Below are 13,169 nucleotides of genomic sequence, written 5' to 3' on the forward strand. Positions count from 1 at the left end.
CAGGAACTTGTGGCAAGAGACCCCACCCCGACGAGGTTCAGTCAATTCTACCTGGCCAGGATTTAAGTTTGTATATGAGCTTTTTTTTTTTTTTTTAAGATTTTTATTTATTTATTTGACAGAGAGAGAAAGCACAAGCAGGGGAACAACAGAGGGAGAGGGAGAAGCAGGCTCTCCGCTGAGAAGGGAGCCGATCTGGGGCTCCATCCCAGGACCCCGGGATCATGACCTGAGCCAAGGCAGGCACTCAACCGACTGAGCTCCCCAAGCTCCCCTGTGTACGAGCTTTTGTATGAGTTTGAAGTGGGTGAAATCCAGGTTTGGGGCCTTGTGCTTGACACCAGGAAGGAGTCTGAGTTTTCGGTTTCGAATCCACTCATCCAGTATTTATTGAGCACCTACTATGTGCCAGGCACCAAGGAAAAAAAGCAGCGAGCAAAGCCAAGTGCTTGCCTTCAGGGTGCTTACATTCTTGTTCTCCTTTGCAAACAATCTAGACTCTGCTGTGACCACTTGGGGCAAGTGACTTCATTCCCAAGCCTTAGTTTCTCATCTGAAAATGGAATGTGAAAAAACAATGCTCTCCCCCAACAGGAAGGAAGCAGACCGGATGTGACGGTGGGAGACTCTAGCCTGGGGCCTGCTGATTAAATCGGGGCGGGAAGCCGGTTTCACACCCCAAAAGTCATTGGGAGAGCGCTTAGGCGGCTGAAGCCGTGCACGCCTTTGATGGACAAGCTCGCTTATTTCGGGGCGTGTCGCGCTCGGAAATGCGCGGTGTCGTCACAAAACCTCTGGAAACTCCGCGAGAATTCCAACCTTACTTTCCCTTCCCCCCCAGCCCTGACGCCTTGGTTTCGAAACCCCGCCTCCCCTCGTGACATCAGCACGTGCGGCCGCGTTGGACTATAAAGGACTCGCGGGCTGCGTCAGTTTCCAGCCTCGCTGTGTATTACAGACGCTTACGAGAAGAACCCCGCATCCGTTCGCCGCTACAGTGCTTGCAGCAGCAGGTTTTATAACCTGAGTCCCCGAGCCCGGCACCGGAGGGCGAGATGAACGCGCTGGCCTCCCGAGCCGTCCAGATCTGCGATCGATGGTGGCAACCCGAGCCGGCGCTCCTGCCCCCGGGGTGACGCGCAGCCCCGAGTCGGTGAGTGAGGGGTCCGAACACCTGCGCCCCCAACATTTGGGGGCTGGGGATCAGACTCCTGGTCAGTGAGGAGGGAGTTTGCGCTTCTGGGTACCGAGACAGGAGGGTTGGAGGCCGGGACCCCTGGGTCCTGAGGAACGAGGGCCTGGGAGCCCGGACTCCTGTGTCTGGAGAGAGGTGGGGACCAGGACGCACTCCGGGGCTCGGACTTAGGAAGGAGAAGAAATCGGGAGCCTGGAGGCCTGAGCCTGGCGAGAGGAGGGTTCTGGAAGCCAGACTCATGGATCCCCAGTGGAACAGATGGAAGGAACCCTGCAGGGGTCGCAACTTTTGAGTCTCAGGGGCCGGAGGGTGATGAGGGCCTGATTTGTCGATCCTCGGGAGGATTTGAGAACCGGGGACTAGGATCTTGTCCGTAAGGGAAGCAAGTAGAGGATCTGTATTCTCCGTTCTGGGGACTGGGACTTCTGGGTCTGAGAGAAGAGGCTGGGGGCTCAGACTCCCGGGTATTGAGAGGAGAGAGGTGGGAACCACCCTGCCTCTGCTGGAGATGGGAGTGGCAGGGATCAGCAAAGAATGTGGGGCGGGGACTCTCTTGTTGCTATTTTGCCTTACTATTTCCGTTGCTATGACTCACAGTCATCCTTTGATGCTCTCCCCTACATGGCTTCTAAACTCTATTTCCTTTTGTTTATTCCCAGCTCAGACAGATGGCCCCAGGCCAAGTGCCCCATCAGTCTGCCCCCTGGAGGGATACCTCCCCCTTTTTCCTCCTGTCCCCACTAATGGGCCTCCTCAGCAGGGCCTGGGGCCACCTGAGGGGCCCAGGACCTCCAGAACCCTGGCTGTTGGAAGCGGTAACGGGAGCCGATCAGGGAGAAGCTGGCCTCGGGGGAGAAGCTAAGACATTTCCCGCCACCGGCCATGCCTTCTGGGGCAGGCACTTTCAAGGGGAGACTGGAGACAGTGGAGCAGCTGAGGAGGATGGAGAAGTGTTCTGGGAGGCCTGCCATGATCTAAAAGCCAACAGTTCTCTTCTTGAACCCTGGGAACTTTCAGATGATGATGGTGAAGAAGAGTATGGTGGGGAACAAGCAACCAGTGTCCCTAAAGAGCAGGGAAGTGAATTTATAGATGGCCAGCCTGCTCCCCTGTCCCCCAGCCTTCTGATAAGAACCCTGCAAGAACCTCCTGGAAAGGAGAAGTCTGCGGAAGGAGGAGCTGCTGAAGAGGAAGAAGAGGTCACGTTCTTCTCTTTTCCTCCATCACGCTGGGAATGTTGTCCAGGGGTGGAGGAGTTCGAGAAGGAAGGAGAAGCTATAAACAGAGGAGCTGTCGGAACACTTACTGCCCCTTTATCTCCAGGGTCCAAGCCCAGAGCTTGGGTGTACTATGCTGGGGAGGAAGACGATCAAGCCACAGAGGAAAAAAGAACAGAGGATAAAGAAGTCACAAAGAGCTCCATTTCCTGCTCATCTTCAGGCTTTCACCCCAGGGCCTGGGAGTGTTGTTCAGGAGAGGAATCTGAGGAGGAGGAAGATGAATTCACTGATTCAGGAGCAGCTAAGGAGGAGGGAGAAGCCAAGGGTCCCTCCTCCGTCCCATCCACAAGTGCCCTCGTGAGAGCCTGGGTGTATCGACCAGGAGAGGACACCGAGGAAGAAGATGAAGACAGTGACTCAGGAGCAGCTGAGGAGGAGGGAGAAGCTGAGGGTCCCTCTTCCGTCCCATCCACCAGTGCCCTCGTGAGGGCCTGGGTGTATCAACCAGGAGAGGACACCGAGGAAGATGAGGATAGTGACTCAGGAGCAGCTGAGGAGGAGGGAGAAGCTGAGGGTCCCTCTTCCGTCCCATCCACCAGTGCCCTCGTGAGGGCCTGGGTGTATCGACCAGGAGAGGACACCGAGGAAGAAGATGAGGATAGTGACTCAGGAGCAGCTGAGGAGGAGGGAGAAGCTGAGGGTCCCTCTTCCGTCCCATCCACCAGTGCCCTTGTGAGGGCCTGGGTGTATCGACCAGGAGAGGACACCGAGGAAGAAGATGAGGATAGTGACTCAGGAGCAGCTGAGGAGGAGGGAGAAGCTGAGGGTCCCTCTTCCGTCCCATCCACCAGTGCCCTCGTGAGGGCCTGGGTGTATCAACCAGGAGAGGACACCGAGGAAGATGAGGATAGTGACTCAGGAGCAGCTGAGGAGGAGGGAGAAGCTGAGGGTCCCTCTTCCGTCCCATCCACCAGTGCCCTCGTGAGGGCCTGGGTGTATCGACCAGGAGAGGACACCGAGGAAGAAGATGAGGATAGTGACTCAGGAGCAGCTGAGGAGGAGGGAGAAGCTGAGGGTCCCTCTTCCGTCCCATCCACCAGTGCCCTTGTGAGGGCCTGGGTGTATCGACCAGGAGAGGACACCGAGGAAGAAGATGAGGATAGTGACTCAGGAGCAGCTGAGGAGGAGGGAGAAGCTGAGGGTCCCTCTTCCGTCCCATCCACCAGTGCCCTCGTGAGGGCCTGGGTGTATCAACCAGGAGAGGACACCGAGGAAGATGAGGATAGTGACTCAGGAGCAGCTGAGGAGGAGGGAGAAGCTGAGGGTCCCTCTTCCGTCCCATCCACCAGTGCTCTCGTGAGGGCCTGGGTGTATCGACCAGGAGAGGACACCGAGGAAGAAGATGAAGATAGTGATTCAGGAGGAGCTGAGGAGGAGGGAGAAGCTGAGGCCACAGATACCTTCTCAAGGGCCTGGATATATAGGCCAGGAGAGGACACAGAGCAGGAAGATGATTCAGAAGCAGCTCACCCTGAGCCAATTCCCTCCCTTCAGGCTCAGAGCACCCTCCACAGAGGCTGGACATATCGGCCTGGAGGGGGCACAGAGGGAGGGGAAGTTGCTGAGGAGTGGGGAGAAGCTGAGCCCCGCCCCTTCCGAGTGACCATCTATTTACCTGGAGAGAAGCCACCACCTCCCTGGGCTCGTCCTCGGCTGCCCCTCCGACTGCAGAGGAGACTCAAGCCCAGAGAAACCCCGACCTGGCATCCAGACCCTGAGACTCCCCTAAAGCCCCAAAAGGTGGGTACTGAGGGCTCAATTTCTCGAGTCTTAGGGAGGAGCTGGAACTCCTGGGCCTGGGGGCAGGGGTAGAAGGGCTGGACACCCCAACTTCTGGGTCCCCCGTGTGTTGCAGAGGATTGCATGTGAACTCCATTGGGAGGGCTGTGTTCACTGTAATGCAATCCTTTGCAAGAGGCTGGGGCCCCCGGGGGAGTGGGGAGCAGCTGTGGCTCAGGTCAGCACCGGGAACCAGCCTCCACCTGCAGTGAGTCACGTGGAGAATCCCGTGAATCCGTGACTAGCAGGTGACTCAGAAAGCAAGCATTTTTGCATAACTCATTTTTGTTTTGGTGTTTTCTCTCTCTCCCCCTCCGCCCTCCCCCCTGTGGACACGTGTGTCTTGCGTCTGCGCTGCTCTGTCTCCAGGTACGCTTCTCTGAGAAGGTCTCTGTCCACCTCCTGGTTGTCTGGGCAGGACCAGCCCAGGCCGCCCGCCGGGGACCCTGGGAGCAGCTTGCCCGGGATCGCAGTCGCTTCGCCCGGCGGATTGCCCAGGCACAGGAGCTGCTGGGCCCCTGTCTCACCCCTGCCGCCCGGGCCAGGGCTTGGGCCCTCTGTGGGAACCCTCCCTCTCCTCTGGCCACCACACCTGCTCCTCCCCAGGTCTCACCATTGTCCTCCATCCAGGCTACACCCTTGATGTTGGGACATGTTGGAGCATTTCCCTCCACTCCTCCTGTGTCCCCCTCTCCTTGCCTGGACCTCAGTGGGAGGCGTGGCTAAGATCATGGAGTTTCCTGTTTCTATTAACTATTTATTTTTTGTGTGTTGTTTTATATAAGAAATAAAACCTGATTTGTAGCAAGCAGAGTCATTGTCCGTGAGTGTATCTGAACTGACAATAATCCACTACCCCTGGGGTAAAGGCGAGTACCTCAATAGAGGACAAACTATATTTCCCATCATCCCTCAAATTTGCCTCTTCTTGTCCTGAGCTGCTTTTGAACTAAGGGCTGGTGGGTCTTGTAGTTTTCTTTGGTATCGGCTTACGTTTTATTAAACTTGGGACAATTATCTCCCCTGGGGGGCTGGGAGCTAGATTCACTGATCTCAAAAAAGGGTTCAATTCCAGTTTTCTGTGCCTCCCTGGACTATACTCATCCTCCTACTGTCCTTTCAGTGGTGAGTTGCCCAAGGCTTTCGGTGGTCCAATTTCACCTTTTTAAGCCCTGTTCCATAGACTGTTACCTTACTTATAAAATGGGACTAACAATAGTACAAATCTTACAGGATTGTAAGGCCCCAAAGGTGTTCATATTTATTTATTTGCATTTTTAATTTTTTTAAGATTTTGTTTTTAAGTAATCCCTACGCCCAACGTGGGGCTTGAACTCACAACCCTGAGATCAAGATCCCACCATCCACCGACTGAGCCAGCCAGGCATCCCAAGTCCAAATTTAAAACAATGCTTGCCAAATATTGAATGTTAGTTAGCATAGCTAGTATTGTAATTATTCGCACTCTCACCCACGCATGTCTTGAATTAACCATCGAGGTTTACATCTCCAACTCAGAAGTCTTTTCTGATCCCATAAGATCTGTCCAGCAGCTTAAAGAAGAGTGGCTCAGATATCCTGACCCCTGTCGAGCCTCTGACCCTGCCCCTCTCCAGCGGTTCCCCAGGCTCCTGCCACACTATCCTTTCATTTCCCAAAAGGATCAAGCCGCTTTTCACTTTAAGACGGTTGTATGATGGGGTGCCTGGGTGGCTTAGTTGGGGTCCTGGGATCGAGCCCCAGCATCAGGCTCCCTGCTCAGCGGGAAGGCTGCTTCTCCCTCTCCCACATCCCGTTTGTGTTCCCTCTCTCTCTCTGTCAAATAAATAAAATCTTAAAAAAAAAAAAAAAAAAAAAAAGACGTTTGTATGAGCTGTGCCTACTGCCTGATGTTCCCGCCCCTGACCCTCTGGCCCTAGTTTCTCATGATTCTTCAGATGTAGTGTGAAAAGCACTTTTTTAGAGAGACCTTGATCTGACCCAGCTAAACTGTGCCTCCGTGTGCTTTTTCCTTCGTAGCAGAGGAGCATTTTGATTTCTTTGCTGTTTAAGACCCATCTCCCATGACTGAGTCCCGAGAAAGCAGGTGCTGCTTAAAACCCTACTTCCTGGAGCACAGGCCTGGGCACCCAGGCCGACTATGATGTGTTGGTTATGAGTAAGGTGGTGCAAAAGAAGGCATGCGGGGGGCCCTTTCTCCAAATGAGCAGGCACAGAAGCTGATGAGGGCATGGTATTTCATTGGATTACTCACATGCCAGCTTGCCATCGAAACTGGACAAGCAGATGGCAAAGGCTTGGAACGGGCAAAGCGGGAAGCGGAAATCCATGGTGAACCTGTCCGAGGACACGCGGCCGAACTGGAGCACCAGGTAGTCCGCTGAGGAGGAAGTCAGGAACTAAGTGAGCCTAGCCCCACTCCTCAACTCGCTTCCGCGGGCCTCTCAACTTCGAGAACTACCGCTTCTCAGGGGCTGTGCGGCGCTCTCACTAAGCCCAGAAACCCTGAGGGCCGTTTAAACTACAATTCCCAATAGGCTTTGCAACAGCGTGGAATCGGCCCTGCCTAGAAAAACGCTCAAGTGCTGATGGGAGAAGTAGTTCTCATCCGTTCATGCCCCCCGCCCCCCGCCCCCGGCCCAGGTAAACCGGTTCCTAGGAGCTCACGGTTATCCGGATGCACGATCTGGAAGTTCTTGACCGAGGCCGCAGTGACTCGACCATGAAAATTGAGTACGTAGGCGCGGCTCTCGTCCTTCCACGACGGGGTTTTGTTTCGCAGCAGGACCAGACCCTGGCTGGCCCCCCGCTGGAGGCGACTCAGTAGCGACTCCTTCTCCTAGAAGATAGAGGAGGGGGCGTGGTTAACCTACAACCAATGAACTTTTTTTCTCCGGACGCAAAATTTTGCGTCCCTAATCTCTCCTCCTTGAGAAACATAAAAGTCTGACAAAGTCCTTCTGGCTTCACATATGACCACCTGCAAGCCATGGGTCCCCTTCTCCCTTAGGACCTAGGGTAGTTCCCCCAGACCTTCCTCCCGGACTGACCCAGAGATTCTGAACTTTAGCCAACTCACGTTTTGAGGCTGGACGCTGATTCTCTGGTTCTGGGCATCGATTCCTGGAATGACCACAGTCATTTTCCGGGGCCCTCGCAATCCCAAGATGTTGGTCTCCTGGGGGTATTATGCTCCAGTTGGCCTGGCTCTTTCTCCCTCCCCACCGTCCTGCTTCATTCTCTCTTGTCTCCCAGACACTCACATAACATACAGCCGCCAGCTCCTGTCTGATCCGAGCGGTCTCCGGGAAGAAATTCCTCCTTTCAGGATTCACCCCACTGTCAAAGATGGTGTACTTGGTGCCCAAGACATTGGATCTGCTCCAGGTGGGGAGTGGTCAGAGTAAAAATAATTACTGTTTTGTTGTATATTAAGCGCTTTCCCAGGTCATGTCATCAACTCTTCTCATTAACCCTCTAGTTGGGACTTAAGTTTTGTTCTCCATGCATCTACAGTCCCAGGCCCCTCTGTTTCTTTGATGAGCCATGACTTTTAGTCCCCTGCCTTTTAGGAAACTTCTCCCCCCCCCCACAAAGATGCAAGAATGTGTACATCACAGCCCTCTCCCAGGGGAACTTAGGAGTCCCACCCCCTTACCTCTCAAGAAGTCAAATGTCTTAAATGTCAACCTCTGCTCCAAAGCCCTTAGTTCTCTTATTCCCACCCACCCTGGGGCTACCACCTGAAGATATACACATCCCATCAATCCATAAGACAAAAGGTCCTCGAGCAGGTGGAACTTGTGCTCTGTGGCCTGCTTGTCCCCTTCTCCCCCCACCCCTCCCAGCGCCCCCGAGGCCTCCTGCCACCCGTTTCTCATGTATGAGGGATCTGCCCACCTGACTTTGCCCACAAAGTGGTCCCCATCCCGAGATAGGTCTGTGGGGTCCAGGGAAATGAGGTAATTCGAGGTTTTGCTCCTTTTTCTCTTGCGCCCAGCCAGGAGGAAGTGCTGTGGGTAGGAAGAACGGCCCATCAGAATCAGTTTCTGGTATCTGGCTAGGGTTAGGGGTCCAAGACAAGGAAACACCGTGTCCCCACGGCTGAGGAGAGGGTAATGGAGCAAAAAGCATCCTGAGCCTTGCTGGGAGGTGCGGGTTCTCACTGAAGGAAGTCATCAGCTGGGTCCTGAAGGGGAGCTTCACATCTTAATATCTTCCCCCACTCCTTCCGCCATTGGGTCCCGGGTCAGAGGGGACCCAGCCAGGCTGTGGCAGACTGGGTGGCTTTGGAGAATAGGGAAGAGCCTCATTTGGAACATTGCAGCGGGACTTTGGCAGGCATTTCGTCCGGGAAAAGCAGGTCTGGCACTACTGAGTAGGGGAAAAGCCTCTTTTTGGGAGAGTGCCTTGAAGAGAGGCCTCCACACCGAGGGGGGAACTGAACAGCTTGAGACCTGCATGGTTTGGCTCTAGAAGACACAATCCACGAGGGGAGGGGCTTGGTTTCTGAGGGGCGGGGCTTATCCGAGGATTGGGTAGGGGCCTGATAAGATTAGAAGGCGCAGTGAGAGGCCGAATTTGGACAAACACTATGGGGCCAACACCTCGAGAGGGTGTATAACGGGTGAGGTTTTGGACCCTGAGACAGCGTGGCCTGACTTTGAGAAAGATGCGCCCATCTCAAGAGTGGACGATACTTAGTTACGGGCTTGGTTAGGGCCTTTTCTACTGCGAAAGCAGCGTAGTTCCGTGAAGGGCAGGGTTTGGCGTTGGGGTTCATAAGTCCTAGCTCAATGTCATCATTGAGCAAGACCTGGATTCGTGAAAGTCTTGACCTCGCTCAGAAAGGGGAGGGACTTGCCCCTGGGAGTTGTAACTTGCTCAAGAGGCCGCCAGACCGCACCTTCCGCCCGTCGGCCGCCTCCAGGTAGAGATAGTAGAAAGGGAACATGCCCTTGTCTACCCCGCACTTGTCGCGGCTGATGCGGCACTGCACCGTGTGGCCGCTCTGCGCCGGCCGCATCACGTAAGCTTCCATGTCCTCCCCCAGCCGAAGGCTTGGCGAGCTGAGCGAGCTCCCCACATGGCTGTGGCCCGCACCGACCTCTCCTTCCGGTGTCTTGGACACCTTCTTTTGGGCTGCCAGTGGGGAGTTCTTCACTGTAGACTCCGACTCCTCTTTCTTTTCTTCCGGGTCTTCGCCCTAGCCGACGCGCCAAATTCAAATTAAGGGACGTTGAGACCCGCCCCTACCACAGGCTTACCAACTACTGATTGGCCATCCCAGCTCTCAACCATGTTTTCTGCCTATTGGTCAAACGTCCCAGCCACGCGCTGATTGGCCAGTACCTTCAAGGAGCCCACCCAGCCAAGCCCTTATCATCTGTTCATTGGTCACCACTAGTAGCTTCCCTCTGAAGCCACGCCCACTCCATCTACAGATTGGAGAACCTCTTTGAAAGCACTGTCCATTCGGCTAAAATCAGTGTTATTTCCGTCTAGATAACATAATACGGCCCAGATCTACCCAACCGAAACTATTTATCTTTCTTTCATCAATACCTTCGTGAGTGCCAACTGGCCCTTCCTCATCACTGTTTCACCCTCTTCAAAGTTCGCTGCCTTTCGGTGGGCTGGATTTTAATGTATGTGCTTACATTGATTTAAATCCTCTAGATGGACTTCATAAATGGTACACACACACACACACACACACACACACACACACACACATCTTCTAGCCCAATCATAACAGGTTCCACCCACCAGTGAAAGGGCCTCTGATTGGGCTGTAGAATTTTAGACCCACTCTTTCTAGAGTCAAAGGCCTGCTCCTATATCCTGATTGGCTGTGCCACCTCCCACCTTGTTGGACGCTAAGACTCCACGTCCCAGGTCATCATCCATGCCAGGTTTTGGTTCTGGACTGGGTGCCTCATATTCATCTCCAACATCCTGGGATTCACTCTGTTCCTCCGCAAGAGCCCCTAAGGGGTGGAAAAAGCCAAGACTGACTCAGGACACCTGGGTCCCAGGAGCTTGGGACCAGGTCACCAGTGCTCTCTGGAAAAGGCCAGATATCCTGGGTTTCTGGCCTCTTCTTATTACTCATCACACTCATTTGCCAGATCCTCCTCCTCCCCCATGGGCACAGGTGTCTACACTGGCTGAGAAGTCTCTGACTGCCGCGTCCAAGAACAGGGTGGGGTTAAAGTCCTCCCTTTATCTTTTCCCAAAGAATGCATCAGAGAGATTGGGAACTAAAATGGAAGGGAGGAATGGGGCTCGGGGTGATAATTAAGAGTCCTGTTATTGAATCGTTGGTCATGTCATGAGAATAGAAGGAATTGTCATACAATATTAAGAAATAACAAGCAACGATGCTACGACATATATGAACATTAAAAACATGCTAAGCGAAAGAAGCCAATCACTAAAGATCAGATACTGTATTATTCTATTTAAATGAAATGTCCAAACTGAGGGCTGCTGGAGGGAAGGGGAGTGGGGGGATGGGGTAATTGGGTGATGGGCATTAAGGAGGGCACGAGCAGTGGGTGTTATATGCAACTGATGAATTACTGAACTCTACACTGAAACTAATGATGTACTGTACTGTATATTGGCTAATTGAACTTAAATTTTAAAAAATAATAAATGAAATGTCCAGAATAGGCAAAGAGACAGTACATAGTGGTTGTCTAGGGCTGGGGGAAATGAGGTGTGTGTTGGCGTGGGGACGGGGGGAGTCGAGGGGTTACTGCTAAAAGGTACAGGGTTTCCTTTGGGATAATGATAATGTTCTAAAATTGGCTGTGGTGATGGTTGCTCATCTCTGTAAATATACTAAAAACCATGGAATTGTAAACTTTAAATGAGTGAATTGTATGGTATGTGAAATATATTTCAATAAAGCTATTACAAAAAAGGGGGAAGGATTTGCCACATAGACCAGGGGACCGGATTTCACCCAATGTCCCCAAAATTACCAGGTGGTTGGTGGGCTGGCCAACCCCTGCGTCGAGTCCCTGGAGGCTCTTTATAAGGAGGTGGAGAAGCGGGAACGTCCTCCACGGAGACTTCCTCCAACTCTGGATCAGAACTGTCTGGTAGCCAGGATAAGGGAGAGGGACTAGAGACTGGGATTTTGGGGGGTGGGGAGGCGAGGAAGGGGCCTGGAGATTCAGATTCCTGAGTGTTGGAGAAAGAGTAGCTTCAGGATCTGGAGTCCTTGGTGTGAGGGATGACAGAGCCCACGGGGGCCTGGACTCCTGGGTTCTTTGGAGAGCAAGGATTGAGGTTCCAGACTCCTGGATCTGGTGGGAGTGTAGTTCTAGGATATAGGCGGGCCAAGGACTCAAGATTACCTCCTCCTGTCGGGGATGCCAGTGGGCCACGCTCACCGCTGCCATCTCCACTGCAGCTCACGATGCCCAGGGCACTGTGGGCACCAGAGCACAGATGTGCCTCTGGCACGTTCTCCTGGAGGAAAAGGTTCCCAAGGCCTGGGAGAGGGTGCAGCGAGGCCCATTAACACGAGGTACAAATTCCAGTCCTCTGCGAAGATTCGCTCCCTCACTGACTCCCAAACACCGTCCCCGAATGACTGCCCAAACCCCGGAGACCCATTCAGAACACAAACTCCATCCTATGGCTCAAGCAAGCACAGCCCTGCGGCTAAATTGTTGCAGCTCCGTGCCTACACAATCCCACACACGGCTCTCGGTCTCTCCAGGACCGGTCTCGAAAATATCCAGGCCCCGCCCCCTGGACTTTGTTAATTCCAGACCTCATCTTCTCAGGAATTGAGTCCCTGCTTTTTCCAGGGCCGCCCCCCGACCCCCCAGGCTCCGCCCCAGAGCTCTAGGAAGCCCAATCACGGCATTCTCTCGCGCTCCACCCTCAAGTTGGACCAGGCTCCGCCCCCAGGCTCTCCCTGCTCCGCCCCTGAGCTCACCCAGGTCCCGCTCCCGGGTCCCCAAGGGCTCTGCACTGGGCTCTTCTGGGCTCCGCTCGGCCCCTTCCCTCTGGGTACTTGGGGGCCGCGTCCCAAACTTCCGCAGACCCCTCCCTCTAAGGCCTAGGCTCCTGCCCGACACTAGAACTTTTCCTCACCAATGTCACCCGCGAGGCGCTCCTCCCGCCGCCAGGGTCGCCGGGGACGCAGGGAAGCGTCGGGATTGGCTTGAACCATGAGGGGCTCTTGGCGCTTCCGCCGCTGCTTCTTCTCAAATAGCCGCCGCTGCGGGTGTGGAAAAGGGGGGGTGTGGGGGCCAGGAACCGGACAGGAAGACAGGGGTGAAGGAGGGCCTGGGGTAAGGGGAGGCATGCACGGGAGGGAGTCCGGGAGTCCAGGCTCTCAGTCCCTCAGCTCCTCCCTCCTCGGATCCAGAGTCCTGGCACCCCGTCCCCTCCTCCCCCAGGACCTAGCAGTCCTGCCCTCCAGAACCCTTGTTCCTTAGAAACTTTGCATTCTCATCACCAAGGTTTCCTTCTTTAGGGTCCCCAATTCCTATTTTCCCATTTCCCAATCGCAGGCTCGAAGCTAGGAGAGAGCCAACGAGGGCCAGGAGTCCCAGAGCAAGTCCTGGGGGTAGTGCTGCTGGAAGCTCCGGAAGACTGAAGGGGAGGGGGGCAGGACTCCCTGGCATAGTACCTGCTGTTCCAGCTTCTGCAGCCTCATGGTGGTGAGCTCATCCCCCAGCGCCCTGAGAGAGGTGCGGGCTCATGGTGACAGCAAGCAGGGCACCCGGGCTGACCAAGAGCCCCTCCTTCCCTTCCTTCCTCCTGCCCAACTTAGGGTTCTGAGCACTTGTAAGGTCACAGAAGGAGCAGAACCTGAGCCTGGCCACCAGTTCTAAAGCTCTTCTTCCCCAGCGTTGGCCTGTCTAGAATCCAGCAGTCAGAGATCC

At 54.4% G+C, this 13,169-nt stretch overlaps 2 protein-coding genes across 2 annotated transcripts; one reads left to right on the top strand and one right to left on the bottom strand.

The window, feature by feature from the left end:
• The first annotated feature begins 882 nt into the window (after nt 1-882).
• PPP1R15A (protein phosphatase 1 regulatory subunit 15A) lies at nt 883-5,067 on the top strand. The gene is made up of 3 exons (XM_026481880.4): nt 883-1,153; nt 1,855-4,215; nt 4,624-5,067. Exons 1-3 carry the CDS (start codon nt 1,097-1,099, stop codon nt 4,978-4,980), a joined length of 2,775 nt encoding a protein of 924 aa, XP_026337665.2. The 5' UTR covers nt 883-1,096; the 3' UTR covers nt 4,981-5,067.
• A 1,294-nt stretch (nt 5,068-6,361) lies between these two features.
• TULP2 (TUB like protein 2) lies at nt 6,362-12,693 on the bottom strand. Its single transcript, XM_026481878.3, has 9 exons — nt 12,373-12,693; nt 11,625-11,762; nt 10,123-10,244; nt 9,161-9,460; nt 8,155-8,267; nt 7,518-7,632; nt 7,334-7,432; nt 6,922-7,093; nt 6,362-6,634 (listed from the first exon to the last, which is right to left on the bottom strand). The coding sequence occupies exons 1-9, from the start codon at nt 12,584-12,586 to the stop codon at nt 6,501-6,503; spliced, it is 1,407 nt and encodes a 468-aa protein (XP_026337663.1). The 5' UTR covers nt 12,587-12,693; the 3' UTR covers nt 6,362-6,500.
• Nucleotides 12,694-13,169: the final 476 nt, after the last annotated feature.

The sequence above is a fragment of the Ursus arctos genome, unplaced genomic scaffold (assembly GCF_023065955.2).
Source record: "Ursus arctos isolate Adak ecotype North America unplaced genomic scaffold, UrsArc2.0 scaffold_19, whole genome shotgun sequence".
NCBI lineage: Eukaryota > Metazoa > Chordata > Mammalia > Carnivora > Ursidae > Ursus > Ursus arctos.